This window comes from Balaenoptera ricei, chromosome 6 (genome assembly GCF_028023285.1).
Source record: "Balaenoptera ricei isolate mBalRic1 chromosome 6, mBalRic1.hap2, whole genome shotgun sequence".
In the NCBI taxonomy this organism is placed as follows: Eukaryota; Metazoa; Chordata; class Mammalia; order Artiodactyla; family Balaenopteridae; genus Balaenoptera; species Balaenoptera ricei.
The window spans coordinates 106464563-106481431 of record NC_082644.1 but is presented as its reverse complement, the minus strand read 5'-3'; the positions used below and the strand labels follow the sequence as shown (position 1 = coordinate 106481431).

General features: G+C 41.1%; 1 protein-coding gene across 3 annotated transcripts; it reads right to left on the bottom strand.

Annotated features, from left to right (window-relative positions):
- Positions 1–3626: 3626 nt before the first annotated feature.
- On the bottom strand, positions 3627–14016 carry TLR4 (toll like receptor 4). Of its 3 annotated transcripts, XM_059925476.1 has the most exons (4): positions 13673–14016; positions 8930–9096; positions 6188–6588; positions 3627–4903 (listed from the first exon to the last, which is right to left on the bottom strand). In XM_059925476.1, the coding sequence occupies exons 1-4, from the start codon at positions 13763–13765 to the stop codon at positions 4323–4325; spliced, it is 1242 nt and encodes a 413-aa protein (XP_059781459.1). In that variant the 5' UTR covers positions 13766–14016; the 3' UTR covers positions 3627–4322. The 3 variants fall into 3 exon arrangements, with proteins under 3 accessions (XP_059781459.1, XP_059781457.1, XP_059781458.1); XM_059925474.1 differs by having other exon boundaries at positions 3627–6588; XM_059925475.1 differs by lacking the exon at positions 13673–14016 and adding an exon at positions 9361–9963 and having other exon boundaries at positions 3627–6588.
- Between the last annotated feature and the right edge of the window lie 2853 nt (positions 14017–16869).

Genomic DNA, 16869 nt, shown 5'->3' with positions numbered 1-16869 from the left:
TAGCAAAATAGATTATTGGCATTCTAGGTACTAGGCTGAAATTCTAAGTCCAGATTCTCAGTTATTTGGGTCCTCTCATTAGACAACCTGAAAGAAGTGAGAATAATGGTGCCAGTGGGCAAGTCAGTCCAAGAGGCATGCTTTGTTGTTCCTCCTCCTGACAGTCCAGCTTAAATTCTGTATCAAGGTGCATTGCTAAAGTTGATGTCCTCAAACTGTATCAGTTAAGTCTCCTTACTGTGTTGATTTCCAGTGACACATCCCTGCCATTTAATGAAGGCATTGAAAGGAACAGCCTTATTCCAAATCATGTGGCAGGAAGGTATCTCTGAGTACAGGTTGGTGGGTAATTGCTACAAATACAGAAACAGTTGAGCCTATCTGGAAGGCCATTTGAATAGACCTATTTGCATGAAGTCCTGGGAGCCTCATGGAAAAGAATTTACTGCATCAGAAAAGATAATTAAAGTGGGAAAGGCTTAGTTCGTCATTGTTGGAGGAAATGGTTGATTTCAAGTACCACCTCATGTCTCTCACACAGCTCATCTTTCAGCCCAACACACATCCTTTGGTTTAACCTTCATATCTGGATTCTGTTGAGCCCTGGCCAACCAGTGGAACCATAGGAGGACTAATTCTAATTAGGGAGTTTCTTTCTGACTTGGCCTCCACCCATGTGGTTGTCAGAACCCCAACCTCCTTCTGGACTCTCACTTTTCTGGAAATTACCAGCAAGTTCCTGGAAGGTACTACGTGAACTCACAGGTGTCCTAAGAAGAATGACTGAGAGGTCTACTGCGTTTAAATCCAAGCTCTGCCATTTTCTACCTGTGGGACTTGAGATAAGTTACTTATAGAGCCTTCATTTCCTAATGGGTAATAATGCTGGTATTACCAGTGTCCATCTAATAGGCAGAGTATGGGACTTAAAATTAGATATCGTACACAAAGCAGTAGAATAGGGCCTAAAAATGGCCATTTTATTAGAGAAGTCCTCTCCTCCCATTCTGCGAAGTCTTTTGTAATACTTGGAGTTCAGGAACCAAGTGGAGGAGGTGGTTGAGAACATCCATGCAGACAGCAAGAACAGGGGATGGGCGTGGAGGTCTGGAGCCCCAGAAACTGCACGGGCAACAGAGAACTGTGGTCGGGGACTTGGCGGCCTTGACTGGGAAGAACAGAGGACATCATTCCCTGCAGAGATAATCCTTTGCTCATTCATCAGCTCTTCAAATAAGCAGGTGTTGTATGTCTGCTCTGCGCCTGCCATTGAACTCAGGGCTGGGGAAGCAAAGGATAAACAGATATGCTTCCTGCCCTCAAAGACCTCCCAGTCATTCTTGCGAGGGTTCCTGTGAGTTCATGTAAGACCCCCACCCCCCTGCCACCCAGGATCCTGCTGGAGATGTCTAGAGAGGTTATAGAGCTCTGGGGTTCTGATAATCCCGTGGGTGGAGGCCGAATCAGAAAGAGACGGCCTGATCACGCTTACAGTCTTCCTGTGGTCTCACAGGTTGGGAAAGCAACAACTGGTAAAATGGTATTACTGAGAAAACCATTTAGTGTTTCTCCCTGTGTCCGCTTCATAAAGTCCCAGAGGATTACTCCCCTTTAAAAGTGTTCCTTATATTGAACATGTACTATTTTTAATACTTACAACAGTTTTGCAAAGTAATAATCTACCCTCCTTTTATATTTGAGTTAACTAGACTCTCAGGGAGGTGAAGCCCATGTCCAGCGGGTAAGTGGTGAAAGTGAGTTTTGGCTTTCTCCAAAAGCCATACTATCCAAAACACCAGGGGGGCCTCTCTGGAGTTAGGATGGGAAACCACTATGCTAAAGCTTACTCTAAGTGTCTTTTTTTCCTCTTTTGTTCTTTGTCAAGATTTTCTAGTTCTAATTAACTAAACTTGTCCATGTATTGTTTTTTTGAATCTCTCTCATGCCCTTTATGGAAAGGAAGGTGTCATAAATAAATCACTCAGTATATATAATGTATATATGCATATGTATTTACCTAATGATTCATGGTTTCAGTGAAAAACCCTTGACTACTGTCAACCACACAGAGAGGTTCAGGAGTTTCACTTCCCGTCTTGTGAACTTGAAGCATGAAGCAATGGGGTACAGTGGAAAGTGAGCTGCCCAGTGTAGGCTGGAAGCCAAGTTCAGGCCCTGCCACTTTACTCTGTGGCCTAATAAATTTACTTCCTGGAACTTCAGATTTTACACCAGTAAAATGGTGAAATGACTTCTTAATCTGCTACCCTCCCTGGATCATAAGAGATTCAAATGTGGTTATAATTGTGTGACTATGTTCTAAGTTGTAGGGTATTACACAAATTTAAGGCATTATTAATTTTTCTTTTTTTTTTCTATTCCACCCTTCATCTCTGTTTAATCCAGAGAATTTAAATGGCTGCAAAGAACCTGTCCTAGGCCTAACTTTCCTTTTTCTTCCCCTTATGTTTCTGTCATATCATTTCTTTCCTTTCTTGTCCACCTCACCTGCAATTTTCAGAATTCCCAGCTGGGAGAGGGGACTGATAGGAAGAAGGCCAGTGACAGCCTTGGATACAGGAAATATTCCAGTCGTATTTTGATTTTCCTCCTTGGAGTCTTGTATATTTGCTTGAACTAACACACAGATGAGGAATGCTTACTTAAATATGAACAGAAACACACTCACATATAGCCTGGACACACACAAAAATGCATGCCTTCAAGCATACTCAGAATATAACACAGACATTTGTATATAAGGAATCACATACCAACACTAGAGTGAGGACCTAACTCAAACATCTGGAGACATCTACATCAAATGCAAATATTCCCCTTGCAATATAATCACACTTTCTTCCATGCAGACATGATCACACGAAAAGGAACAGGAACACATAGAGGCATGTGCACAAATACATATATCCACTTTCACTAGCACATAAGGCCTATAAACACACCCAGGCATGTTCAGCAACTCCAACCATGCTCCAACCAAAATACACTCTGGAACACTCAGTCACAAACACACTCCTACATGTGGCCATATTTCCAGTTTTTGACAACTGTATTTTCCAAGTGTCCTCATTGCCCTTTCTTTGACTGCACTATTCTGGGAAAGCTGGCTGCCTGTGCTTTTCAAAGAATTTCCCTTAACATGACCCACAGTAACCTCAAGGACATTACTTTCTCAATGATAATATCTACTCTTTCCTAAATGTGATCATGGAGTGACACCCAACAGGAAACAGCAATGTGTGCTCCCCACCTCGAACCATTTCAAAATCCCCTGAAAGATTCAGTGGACCATCAAACAATACTCATTTGCTGCAGAAGAAACCTTTGCTGCAACTCCCATCATGCAGTCACCCCAGCTCTATCAGCCCACATGTTTCTGGGGTCATCAAGAAGAGCTGACCTCCTGAGGTCATCCCACCTCCTGCCCTGCCTCTAGCCTGAATTGCTCATGATGAGACCAGGAAGCTGGACTTGTCTCCCTCTATTATAATAAGTGCCACTTTCAACCAAATTATTTTAATGCTTCCTTCATGACAGTCATAACTTGGTAGGTAATAACTTCAGAATGGCATCAAGTGACAAAGTGACAGAGTATATTTTACATATTTGCTCAAAAGTTAGTGGTTAAATATGGATCTTTCCAGCATGCCTCTAACAGCCTTATTTACTATATGGGTTTATAGAGAAGACGTGAAAAATGAGAACTGGATTTATAAAGACAAAAAAAATATCAGGGACTAGTAGTTAATAAATAGAACATGCTAAGGGATAACCAGGATATTTGTGAATTGACTTAAAGTGGGGGGTGGATCTGAATCTGGAGCCTTTTGAGTCGCAAATAGAATTTAAATTATATTCAAAAGAAAAGGGAAAAGTGAGCCAAGACCTAGATCAGTCGAAACTACCAAAACTGCTTTGTTTTAACATGGCTAAAACATATAACGTGAGATGGTTTCTACTCAAAAGACAAAGGAGAAGAAGTCTGTCCTTTTCTAATCTCACTGAGGCCCAATCTCTTAGTTCTAATTCAGTTTGATGGGGTAAGAGTTGAGTTGACTTTCCCTGTCCTGGACTTCTTAGCTGAGTTGGTTGAAACATCCACCTGGAAGTTCTGTATTTTAGTACAGTGTTTATTCCCTCTACATTGTAAACTCCATGAGATTAGCAGTCCTGTATATCTTGTGCACCACTAAATCACCAGCCTTTAGCACAATGCTTGGTACGTTGCAGCATTTAATACTTGTTAACTGAACAATCACTGTGTCCGGCTGGGCAAGGAGCACATCAGGAGATTTTCCCCCTCAAGTGGAGGCTGTTGCTTCCTGCTGTCTGCTGTCTGCATCTGCTGTTCCTTCTGGCCTCCATGGTTTACCGTCCAGCAAGGCTTTTCTGAGTCGTCTCCAGAAGATGTGCCGCCCCAGGACACTGTCCTCCCACTCCAGGTAGGTATTCCTGTTGAGAAGGCGGTACAGCTCTACCTGCTGCCGCAGCAGGGACTTCTCCAACTTGTGCAGGACTATGAAGATGATGCCAGCACGGCTGCTAAGAAACTGCCAGGTCTGGGCAATCTCATACTCAAAGATACACCATCGGCTCTGGATGAAGTGCTGGGACACCACGACAATAACCTTCCGGCTTTTGTGGAAACCTTCCTGGATGATGTTGGCGGCAATGGCCACCCCAGGAATAAAGTCTCTGTAGTGAAGGCAGAGCTGAAAGGGGGGCACCCCCTCCTCCAAGTTCTTTACCAATTCATTCCTCACCCAGTCTTCGTCCTGGCTTGAGTAGATTACAAAAGCATCATAGGTGCTTTCACCTCTGCCATACTTTTTGCAGCCAGCAAGAAGCATTAGGTGGAAATAGAACTTATAGACCAGGACTCCTGCAACAGATACCAAGAGGACGGTGAGAACCGACACACTAATGATCATCTTGTTCATCTGACAAGTGGCATTCCTGAAACTAAGCACGGGCATGTCCTGCATATCTAAAGGTTGTGTACACATCATTTGCTCAGCTCCCACCAAGAGCTGCCTCTGGTCCTTGACCCACTGCAGGAAACTCTGGTGTTCACAAACACAAGCAAAGTCATTCTGAGTAAGATTTAACAAAGCAAGGCTCCTTGGCAAATGCTGTAGTTCTTGCTCCTTGGACTCCATGATACGGTTGAAACTGCAATCCAGAATCCGGAGGGAGTGGAGTGGTTTATAAGGAAGTGTATCCAATGACAAGAGTTTGTTGTGACTCATATTTAGCACCTGAAGTCTAGGGAGGGAGTGAAATGCCATCTGGGATACCTGTTCCAGTTGACACTTAGAGAGGTCCAGGATGATTAAGTTAGTCAGTTCTGTGAAGATATCAGGAAGCAAGTTGTTCTGAAAAGAATTGCCTGCCATTTTCAAGGTTTGGAGGCGGACCAAGCCAACGAAGATGCCATGGAAGACAACTCGGGTGTTGGTATAAGAAATATCAAGGTAACGGAGGTTTCTGAGTGATAGGAATACTGAAAAATCATTGGCCTGTTTCAGATTGGAATGCTGAAAATCCAGATGTTCTAGTTGCTCTAAGCCCAAGAAGTTTGAATTCATAGTAATGACATCATTGAAGCTCAGATCTAAATGCTTCAGTTTGGTTGTCCCAAAATTAGTGTGAGAACAGCAACCCTTGAAACTCAAGCGATTTCTTTTGAGATCTAGAAACTGAAGGTTTGGTAGCTCAAATTCAGTAAAAGTGCTCATACCTTTGTTGTCTATGAAAACAAACTCTTTGAGAGAATTGAGCTTCAATGTGGGAAATTGTTTAAAATTACAGTTAATCAATTCTAAGTGTTGCCATCTGCAGTCTTTAGGAAGGGCTTCTAGACTGTCTAAATCCAGACTCAACAGAGAAATCATAGAAACATTTACCAAACAATTAAATAAGCCTGTATCATCCCTTGGGAATTCACTGAAGTATGCTATCCGAAATTTTTCGAAGGTCAAATTGCACAGTCCCTCCAGGACAGATCTGTCAAAACTTTGCAAGTTCCTTTCATTTTTAAATTCTCCCAAAACCAACCGATTGATTTTTAAACCAGCCAGACCTTGAATACAAATTTTCATTACATGTGTACTATTAAAATTACTTCGCAAAGTCAGTTCATTGAGCTTAATTTCTTTAAAGGTACCTGGTTCAATAAAGTCTAAAGGGTTCAGGGACAAATCTAAAGAGAGGTTGAGCAGGGGCATTTGATGGAGAACGTTCAAGTCTTCATGATAAACATTTTGGATTTTGTTATTAGAAAGATCCAAGTGCTCCAGGTTGGGCAGGTTAGAAAAATATTCAGGAAACTTGAAGGAATGGATAAGATTGTGAGCCACATTAAGCTCCTTCAAGGTTTTGAGATGTCCAATGGGGAAGTCCTCTAGAGATGCTAGGTTTATCTCCACGGCTACCAGCTTCTGTAAACTTGATAGCCCAGAAAAAGCTCCCAGGGCTAAACTCTGTATAGGGTTTCCTGTCAATATCAAGGTGGAGAGGTGGTTTAGGCCCTGATATGCATCATCTTCAATCATCTGAATTTCACATCTACAAGGAGAAGAGATACAGATTACATAATATTTCTGCTGAATAAAAAAACAAAACGAAATATCAACACAGTCATCTAGGTCTTCACACAGATATGACATGCCATATGATGATGCATAGGCAAAAATATCAAGCCAGGCAGATGAAGCAAAGAAGAAACCCCACAAATTTGGTATTATCATACTGACCCCCATGACAATCTCTTTTTATCACACTAGGCACACGTGATAAGCAGAGGCAGCCCATCCAACAGAGGGAAATCAGTTAAAGATCAATGATTGGGGCACGTGAAGACTGAACCTTGGATCAACTTTAGCCATTTCCTGCCACACATAATTGTGATTATATATCTGATTGGTACAGATGAGGCAGATAGTTGTTAGTTGTTAGGCATGATAAATGACTAGTGAATGTCAATTTCAAAGGTATAAAAAATTACACCAAAGTGTCACAGATATCCTTAATGTTCATGAAAAGTTCTCCATATAGGGCTCATCACTTAATGTTAATCAGAGTATTAAGATGAAGAGAATATTTAACTTGGAAGCAGGAGATGTGAACATGAATCTCTGGTCGCTGTCAACAAGGCATGTGCATGTATATGAATCCCTTAAATTCTCCAAGCCTCAATTTCCTCATCTACAAAAAAGAAAAAAATGTATCAATAGATTTCTATAGGAAAAAAAAGGCTGCCTGGTCTATCACAAAGCATCCTTAGAAGATAAGTGGAGTTACTGTATATGAAGAACACGGTGAAGCAACATGAAAAGTCAGAGTATCTATTGCACTATAATCTGTCCTTGCCCTAATCCAGAATCTCCTCCTGGCTAACCAGGAGGGGGAGCTAGCCTCTCTCCAAGCACATATTTAAAGCCTCTGAGGGTAGTTCCTTGGGTATGTGGTGCGTCGAAAATGAATTATAAGGGACATTGATGAGACTCTTTTGTTTAAAAAAAAGCGTTGGTCTGTCTACCTCAATTCAGTATATTTCTTGACAAAATTCTCATTCAGAAAACTGAAATTTAGAAACTAATGGAATGCTATAATAGTATTTTATGCTTATAAAATCTACTTTACAAGGTTTTTAATATATATAGCGTGTTAACATTTAGTATCACAGTTAACCCTGTGGGGTAAAGTTCACCATTTGTGTTTCACAGATATGAAAACTGATAATCAAGTCACACAAAGTGACATGCCTCAGGCCATATGGCAGTAAATGTTGGAGGAGGACCCAGCTCAAGTCATCTGACCTCCATAAGGCTCTATGTCACTGCCTTCAAAATGCTTGATCCCCCCTTTGTTGTAGTCTATCAATATCCAAGTTAGAGTATAAAACATAAGATGATCACTCTTCTGCACGAATATCTACTATCCTCTTATCCTTTACTAAGAGTTTCTATAATAAAATGTCATACATAAAATGTTTCTCCATTTTTCACAAACCCTTATAGAGATTATAGTCCATTATCTATTACATTTCTAAAGTCCCTGATGATGAAAATGATTTTAGGATTCAATTCCCCCCAAAATGATGATAATAACTTCACCTGTTCTAATGAATGATATACTTCCCTGTATCAGAAAAATAAAACATTAGTCACTGTTCTTTCTCACAGCAGATGTTTTCCTTTGATCTTGTTATCTTTCTCTTTGGGTTACTTGTATCTTTCTAATTCCTTATCCTCTACCCCACTTCCAATATTCTAGACATTATTTGAATCCCACTCAGTTCATGAACTCTATATTGATTATTCACTGCATAGAAGGCCCCTTTTCTGTACAACACAGTGTCTTGCCTCTAGTTTGTAAATAACTTATCACCTACTCTTATATATTACTATCCTTATTATCTCAGGTTCAAAATCCAAAACCAGAATCAAGTAGCATGTGTTGAATGTCTACTATGCTGAGCACCATGCTCAGGATGTAAACATATCAATTCTTTCAAGTGGATATGCCCTCCTTAGTAGCTAGGGTTGTGTGTTATATATCAACATACTCTCGTTTCCTAGCAGAGTGAACAACATATAGCAAGTGGTCAATAAATATCTGCTGATGAAAGAGCTTGAGTCAATTTACTCCCCTAACTTAAAAGAAAATCAAAGATAGAATTGTCCTTAGAGACTGTCTCATCCAACTGCTCATTTCACAGATAAGAAAGCTGAGACCTGGAGGAGGGAGGTGGCTTGCCCAAAGTTATATAGCAAGTAAGATGTCTGTTGAATGAATAAATAGATGAATGAAAATGAGACTTCATTAATCAGGCTTTCTGACTTAAGAATGAAATGATAAAACAATGAACATTTCTCCTTGTACAATGGTAAAACTCATACATTACCTGGATAAATCCAACATCTGCAGTTCTGGGAAGTTGGAGAAGCTATGGCTGTTTAAATGACTCAGGTGGTTAAAGCTCAGGTCCAGTATCTTGGTCGACGTGGGGATGTTGTCAGGGATTTTATAGAGATTCAGCTCCATGCATTGGTAACTAATGTTAGGAACCACCTGAAATGATCAGACATTAGATGCAGTGTCTTGCTGCATGCACCTTACCAGACCTCCCAGCAACTCTCCTCTCCTAGGCCAAAGCCTGGGATGCCACTGGGACAAGCACAGGGGCCAGTCAGCCTTCTTTCATCCATCCATCCATCCATCCAGTCATGCATCCACCCAATCATCTGTTCATCCATCCACCCATCCATTCATTTATCCACTCACTTCATTCTTATAAAATGTCTTACTCTAGATTAGGAAGGGAAAAGCACCTACCCAACGTTTAACCTCTGCTATCACAATGGCAGCATTTAGCGAGAAGCAATGGAGTCAAGTGGTGAAGAGCTGAAGCTCTAGAGTCCAAAAGCTCTGGGTTTCACCCTATCTCTTCCCTGTGATTTGCAACAAGGGATTTTGTTGTTGTTGTTGTTGTTTTAAATTATTTATTTATTTATTTATTTTGGGCTGTGTTGGGTCTTCGTTGCTGTGCACAGGCTTTTTCTAGTTGCAGAAAGCGGGGGCTACTCTTCGTTGTGGTGCGCGGGCTTCTCATTGCGGTGGCTTCTCTTGTTGCAGAGAACAGGCTCTAGGTGTGCAGGCTTCAGTAGTTGTGACACGCAGGCTCAGTAGTTGTGGTTCACAGGCTTGGTTGCTCCGCGGCATGTGGGATCTTCCAGAGCCAGGGATCTAACCCGTGTCCCCTGCATGGGCAGGCAGATTCTTAAGCACTGTGCCACCAGGGAAGTCCCACTGTTGTTTTTCTAAATACACCTCTCGTTATATACAAGCTTAGGGAGACTGCGAGTCAGGTGTCCAGACCTTCCTTAGTCATAGCACAATTTTTGCCAATTGTATTCTTTCCCTTGGATCACTGACCTTTAAGCAGATGAGATAGAAATGGGGACAAATCTTTGAAGTGCATAGACTTCAGTGGTGGAACCTAGTGAATAAGGTCAAGCACTTGATGCTGTCTTGGTTCCTCTGCTGATTTCTATCCTACTTTCCCAAATTCTTTGTAAGCCTTGTTCTCCAAACTCTCATTTAATTTCCTAATTCTCTGATTCTTCAACAAAATTCCTTGCTTAAGCCAGCTAATTTTGGTTTTCAGTTTAAAACCAGTAGAATCTTTTAAAAGGATTAATGAGATAAGGTATTAAAGAGATTATCTCAAAGCCTATTACAGTGTAAATGATCAATAAATGTTAGCATGTATTATTATTGGCTATTATTAATTCCCCACTATATGCAGGCTTGTTTCTTATATGTTACATGTTTGAATTTAATCTTCAAATAAACCTTTTTAAGAAGAAGAATTCAGTGAGATGAAGTAACATGCGTAACGTCTCACAGGCCATAGTGCAGCTCTTTGCTTTATTCACTTGTCTCCTGAAATGTTATTCCTCGCAGAATCCTCACAGCCCATACTGTCTAATAGAGGATGGTGCCGGGCATCATCCCTTACCCTCTTTTATCCTCCTTCACAGGCGCCATCACTATCTAACATTATGCCTTCTATGTGATTGTTCCATACGTACTGTTTGCTTCCCTCACTAGATCGTAAGCTTTGAGACTCTAGCTGTCTGTCTACAGCACTCAGAATGATTCCCGGAAAATGGTTAATGCTCAATAAATATTTGTCGAACAAATGAATTGATAACTGATTACGTGGAAGTTTATTCAAATCCCAGTTGAAGGCATTTTCTGCTAAGTGCTGTGGGCAGCACAAAGACCAATGTGATAAGGCTCCAGACTTCAGTGAGCTCACAGTCTAGAGTAAGAGTTTTGATAGGAGCACAACTCATTCCTGAAAATGGTCTTAAACCAGGCTTGGAAAATGTTCCCTTTGGTTCAGAAAAGGTAGAGATCAATCCTGGATCCAGGGATTGTAGATTGTAGAAGGCTTCCAAGAAAGAGAATATTTCCAGGTGGGTCTGGAAGGATAAGTGAGATTTGGATATGGAAAGAGGAAGAAGGAGGGAAGAGTGTGAGTACACAGGGGTGGAAAACTAGCTCAGATTAGCTGGTGTGTGGCAGGAGTGGGGAAACCTAAGCCAGAGGGGAAGCCAGAGCCAGATCAGGAAGGCCTCATACTTTGTCCTGTGGCAATACTTTTAATCACTTAACACGTATAAATTGAACAACTACATGTGCTAGGCACTGGAATAAAGTGGTAAATAAAACCAGCAATGATCTTGCCCTCTTACAGATTCCATTTCAACAGAAAGACAAACAGTGAACAATAAATATATATATATATATTCACAACACTATATGTATTTTATATATATAGTTTATATATGTATAGCCAATGATGTGATATAAAAAAATAAAGCAGCATAGGAGATTAGAGACAAATATAGGGAGTGGGGAGCTCTACATGAGGCAATCAAGGAAGACTTCCCAGAGGAGGTGACATTTAAGCAGACATTTGAATGAAGTGAGGGGTTAAGCTATGCAAATATCTAGGGCTGCACTGTCCAATATGGTAGCCACTAGCCACACACGGCTGTTGAGTATGAGAAATGTGGATAGTTTAAATATGATAAATGTAAAATATATACAAATCTCAAGGACTTAGTACCGAAGAAAGAATGTAAACTATCTTGTTAATAGTCTAGTATATATTACATTTTGAAATAATATTTTGAATATACTGACTTAAATAAAAATATTATTAAAGTTAAATTCACCTGTTTGTTTTTATTTTTTTAACTACTAGAACATAGTTTAAAACATAGTTTTAAATTCAATTAGTTAAAATTAAGTTAATTTGGTTAAATAAAAATTTAGTTAAATTTAGTTTATTAAATGTATCGTTTAAATTTAAATAATATCATGTGACCCATTGAGCAGCACTGATCTAGGGGAAAAGCATTCTAGCTAGAGGAACTAGCCAGTGCAAAGGCCCCATGGTAGGAAAAGGTCCTAATAGCAATGGAAAGTTATTAAAAGTTTTTAAGGACGGTAATTTGTTAGATCTGTACCTCAGGAAAAACAACAACAATGACAAATAAACAGCAGACGAAAATGAGCAGATTAGATTAAAGGAAGGGGGCTAAGGGGTCAGGAGATGAGTCACTGCCCAAGAGTCAAGGCCAGGGGAACTGAGGATCTGCCCTAGGGTGGCACTGAGGTGATGGGCAGGGTTGGACAAGTTTCAGAAACTGAGAGCCTTTGGGGCATGGGCAATGGGAGGAGCCAGGAGTGGCTGTAATTTATCCTGGGGTGACCATGATTGGAGGATCTATACCCACTAACTGAACAGCAGGAGGGACACAGGGAGGAGGACAGTGAGCAGGGAATGGGGGGAGCAGAGGATGTGGAAATAACACATTTGTCTTTGTTACGTATTAAAGTACACAATTTCCCCCACGTCCTCAACGTCAGGACTGCTGGTTATGCTTTTCTTGAATTTCTGCCACACCCTAGATCCCAGGACATTCTTCTGGCTGTTTGGTTCTGCCCTGGGCTTTCCAAAGCAACTGTGAAGTCCATGCAGGGGAAAAACAAAGGAGATCCTTCATGAATGAGATTACAAACCAGCTGGTTGGTGTTTCACAACGAAAGAAAGCATTGGACTTCCCTGGTGGTGCAGTGGTTGAGAAACCGCCTGTCAGTGCAGGGGACACGGGTTCGATCCCTGGTCCGGGAAGATCCCACATGCCGCAGAGCAACTAAGCCCATGCGCCACAACTGCTGAGCCCGCGCTCTAGAGCCCGCGAGCCACAACTACTGAGTCCACATGCCACAACCACTGAAGCCCGCATGCCTAGAGCCCGTGCTCCACAACAAGAGAAGCCACTGCAATGAGTAGCCCCCACTCGCCGCAACCAGAGAAAAACCCGTGCGCAGCAACGAAGACCCAACGCAGCCAGAAACAAGAAATAAATAAAATAAAATCATAAAATAAATACATTTATTTACAAAAAAAAGAAAGAAAGCATTGCCTTAGCTGATATTTTGCATCTTTCCCTGTCTCTTTTTCTTCTCTCTTCATCGCTCTTTCTCTGTATCTCTGTCTCTCCTTTTCTTTTTCAACTCCTTTTCTTTTCATTTTTTGGACAGAACTATGACTAGATTCAGAAGTCTGAAGTCCACTTAGAAAGTTCTTTCTATTAAGAGACCAAAAAAATCTTCTTCCTGAGATTGAAAGGGGCAAAGCAACAGCTTGAAACAGAGTGTACAAACCACCAGCGTTAAGCAATGACAAGAAGCAGGTTTCTTACAACTTTCTATTAAAGCCCATAATTCTTTTATCAATGTGAAAACTAGTCTCAGAGAGGTTTAATAACTTCTGCAAGGTCACACACCCCAAAAGTGAAAGAACAGTGAATTTAAGCAGGTCTATCTGACCTGAAGTCCCTAGGAGCACTTTAACTCCTAAATGGGACATGACCCTATGGGCTGCTTGTTAATGTCCTATAGCCTTGAATCATTTGGTCCCTGTGGTTTCTTAGACCTTTAAGGTAATTTGATGTCTGTTTGCAAATGAAACTAACTGGGGCCCCGTCATGGGAAACTGAGCAGAGAGCAGTTTTTCAGAAGCAAGGCAAAGCTCCAGGAAGCCAAGCTGCCTCCAGCCACGTACCTGTACACAAGGGTCCCAGCCCTCCGACCTCAGGCAGAAGAGGAGGGCCATGGCTGGGATCAGAGCCGCAGCCAGGCGGGTGCGAGGCATCATCCTGGCATTTTCTGTGACCAGAAGTGGCCTTCTGAAAACATGACCCTCTGTGTCTGCCGGTCAAGGCAGCCTCCGAGGCACTGTGCTGTCTTCTCTTCCCTGCCCCAGGGCACTGACTGTATTCAAAGCAGTGCTGGGTTAAGGGAGGAGAGGAAGTGAGAGTGGCAACCTTAGCATTCTGGACTTTTGTTTCTCTAATGTTTATCTCCTCTGTCACTGGAGGGGAAGTTAGAAGAAGAAGAAGAAAATGTCTGCAGACCAGGGGCTGGAGTAACAGCAAGAGGAAGCTGGCTTTTATCCCAGGAGGTCATCTGACCTCAGGATTAGTGAGTTTAGGAAAGTAATCAGACTGGTCATACAGCATGTGTGACTAACTACCAAGGACGGTGGCTTCCCACTTTTGTTTCAGTAGTGGAAACTTACTGTCTGTATTAATTTCCTAGGCCACCATAACAAAAACCACAGACTAGGTGGCTTAAACAACAGATATTTATTTTCTCACAAAGTTCCAGAGGCTAGATGTCTGAGCTCAGAGGGTCAGCAGGGCTGATTTCTTCTCAGGCTCTTTCCTTGGCTTGTAGATGGCCGTCTTCCCCCCTGTGCCTTCACATGGTCTTTCCTCTGTGTGTGACTGTGTCCTAAGTTCCTCTTCTTATAAGGAAATCAGTCAGTCAAACTGGATGAGGGCCCACCCTAATCCATGACCTCATCACCTCATTTTACCTTAATTACCTTCTTAAAGACCCAATCTCAAAATACAGTCACATTCTGAGGTACTGGGGTGAAGCCTCCAACCTTTAAATTTTGGCAGGGGATACTAGTTAGCTCACGGCACTGTCCAATTTTATGAAATCAAGATTCATAAAAGATAAGCCCACATTTATGAAACATTGAAAATAAAGCTCCAGTGAAACACATTTTGAAAAGTACAGGAATATTGGGGAAAGATTGGGATGAAAAATCAAATATACCGAAATTCAAATCCAGCCTAGGTGATTTATGGTCTTGTAGCATTGATCAAGTCACTTAAACTATTGAGACTTAATTTCTGGTCTGTAAAATGGGATAATAGTTCTAATCACAACAGTAGTTCACATTTATGAAATTTCATAAATATAAAGCCACGTGATGCAAGCCACTAAGCATTAGTTTTCTGGTCTTTAAAGTGGAGACAACAGTAGTTCACATTTATGAAATTTCATAAATATAAAGCCACGTGATGCAAGCCACTAAGCATTAGTTTTCTGGTCTTTAAAGTGGAGATAATCACATTTGTCTTGCATGATTGAATTAAGTTAATTTACATAAAATGCCTAGTCTACTGCATGGTTCATCAGGATATTCCATAAATTGGTAGCTATTAAGGTGATTAAAAATATGAATGTAATGAGGATAATAATTCAAAGTACTGTTATGGGATTAAATAAGATGGCATTTGTAAAGCTTTGAGGACAGAGAGTGTCTAGGGTGTAAGAAGTGCAGTGTAAGTTTCTGTTAAATAAGAACGTAGGTTAAAATGGGGATGTTATTGGTATTGTATCCTAAATAGTTCTACCAAGATGTCCCCCAGGCACCTCAAATCCAACACGTCTAAAATCAGGCTGTGAGGGAGCATGTCATAGGGGACGGAGCACAAACACTTGCAGACTTCTTCAACAACACTGCTGTAAAATTAAGCTAAAAAGAGTCCCCCTGTCAAAATGTAGCTTTAAGGATTAATTGAGACTATGTAAGGTCTTAAAGCTGTACCTGGCACAGAGTAGGTGCTCAATAAAGTTTAGTTCCCTTGAAAGTTAACAGCATTTTACTTCCATAGTCATCCAAAATGGAAATCTTTTTGACTTCCTTATTTCTCTCATCAAATGTATATTAACTATATTTTCATATTTTCTGTATTCTTGATGCTCTGGCATTGGTGGCCTTGCTGATGAGGATAGACTGGGCTAGTCAGTTCTTAGAGATTGCAAATGATTTGCCCTGAAGCATATTTTCATATGCAAACTAACCAAACCAGAGCCCATGCTCTGAAACACCTCCTCTCTCTGGCTTTTATACAATAAGTCCCCTACATATGAACCTTCAAGTTGTGAACTTTCAAAGGTGCAAATGTGAGTGTGCATGTTCAATCACATAAGTTAGTTCATGTGTCTGGCATACATTGTCATGTGCGTGCATCCTCTGCAAGTGGTTGTGCTTTTGTGTACTTTACTGTACAATACTGTATAGAGTACAGTAGTACAGTATCTTTATTTCAAGCTAGATCTGCGAGAGGACAACTTCATTGAACTCCTTGCTATGCAACACAAGGAGCTTACTAATGAAGAACTGATGGAATTGGAGGCCCAGAGAAAGGATGAAAAGAGACAAGAAGAAGAAGAAGTAACTGAAGAACCAGAGAGATTCACAATGCAGGAAATGGCAAAGGGATTTTTTTATTTGAGGAGGCACGGTTAGTATTTAAGGTACAGGACCCAAACATAGAAGGGTACACGAAGGTTGTAGCAGCAGCCGTTCAGAATGCAATCCAGTGCTACCATGTCATCTGTGACGAGAAAAAAAGAGCTACTACCCAGACATCACTGGATTGTTTTTCAAGAGGGTAGACAGTATTGAATCCAGCAAGGAGCCAGAACCTGTGCCATCAACATCAGGCGTGAGTGAAATTGCGGCTTGCCCTCCATCTCCTATTGCTAGCAATCCTTCAGCTCTACCATCTCCCACCACCTCTCCCTCCTCCCGTCAGTAACTCTTCTTGCCTGTTCACTCGATGCCAGCCCCTGTATGCCAGCTGTTGTACTGTACTACTGTACTTTTCAAGGTATTATACTATAAGATTAAAAGTATTTTCTTTATTTTTTGTTTGTTTTTTATGTATTATTTGTGTGAAAAGTATTATAAACCTATTACAGTATAGTACTATATAGCCAATTGTGTTAGTTGGGTACCTAGGCTAACTTTATTGGACTTAGGAACAAATTGGACTTTTGAACGTGATCAAATGGAACTCATTTCTGAGTAGGGGACTTACTGTAATATAGAAGGCAGTGTTCTTCTGCCTTAATCATCAGAGGGCCAGGTACCAGACAACTAGAGAAAGCCCGTAT

Bases quoted from the DNA above. Each gene is read 5' to 3' on its own strand.
- TLR4 (XM_059925474.1), bottom strand. From the start codon at position 13,765: ATGATGCCTCGCACCCGCCTGGCTGCGGCTCTGATCCCAGCCATGGCC. The intron at 9,097-13,672 runs GTACGTGGCTGG...TGATCATTTCAG, and splicing joins GCTGGGACCCTTGTGTACAG to GTGGTTCCTAACATTAGTTA. The intron at 6,589-8,929 runs GTAATGTATGAG...TTCTCCTTGTAG, and splicing joins CAGATGTTGGATTTATCCAG to ATGTGAAATTCAGATGATTG.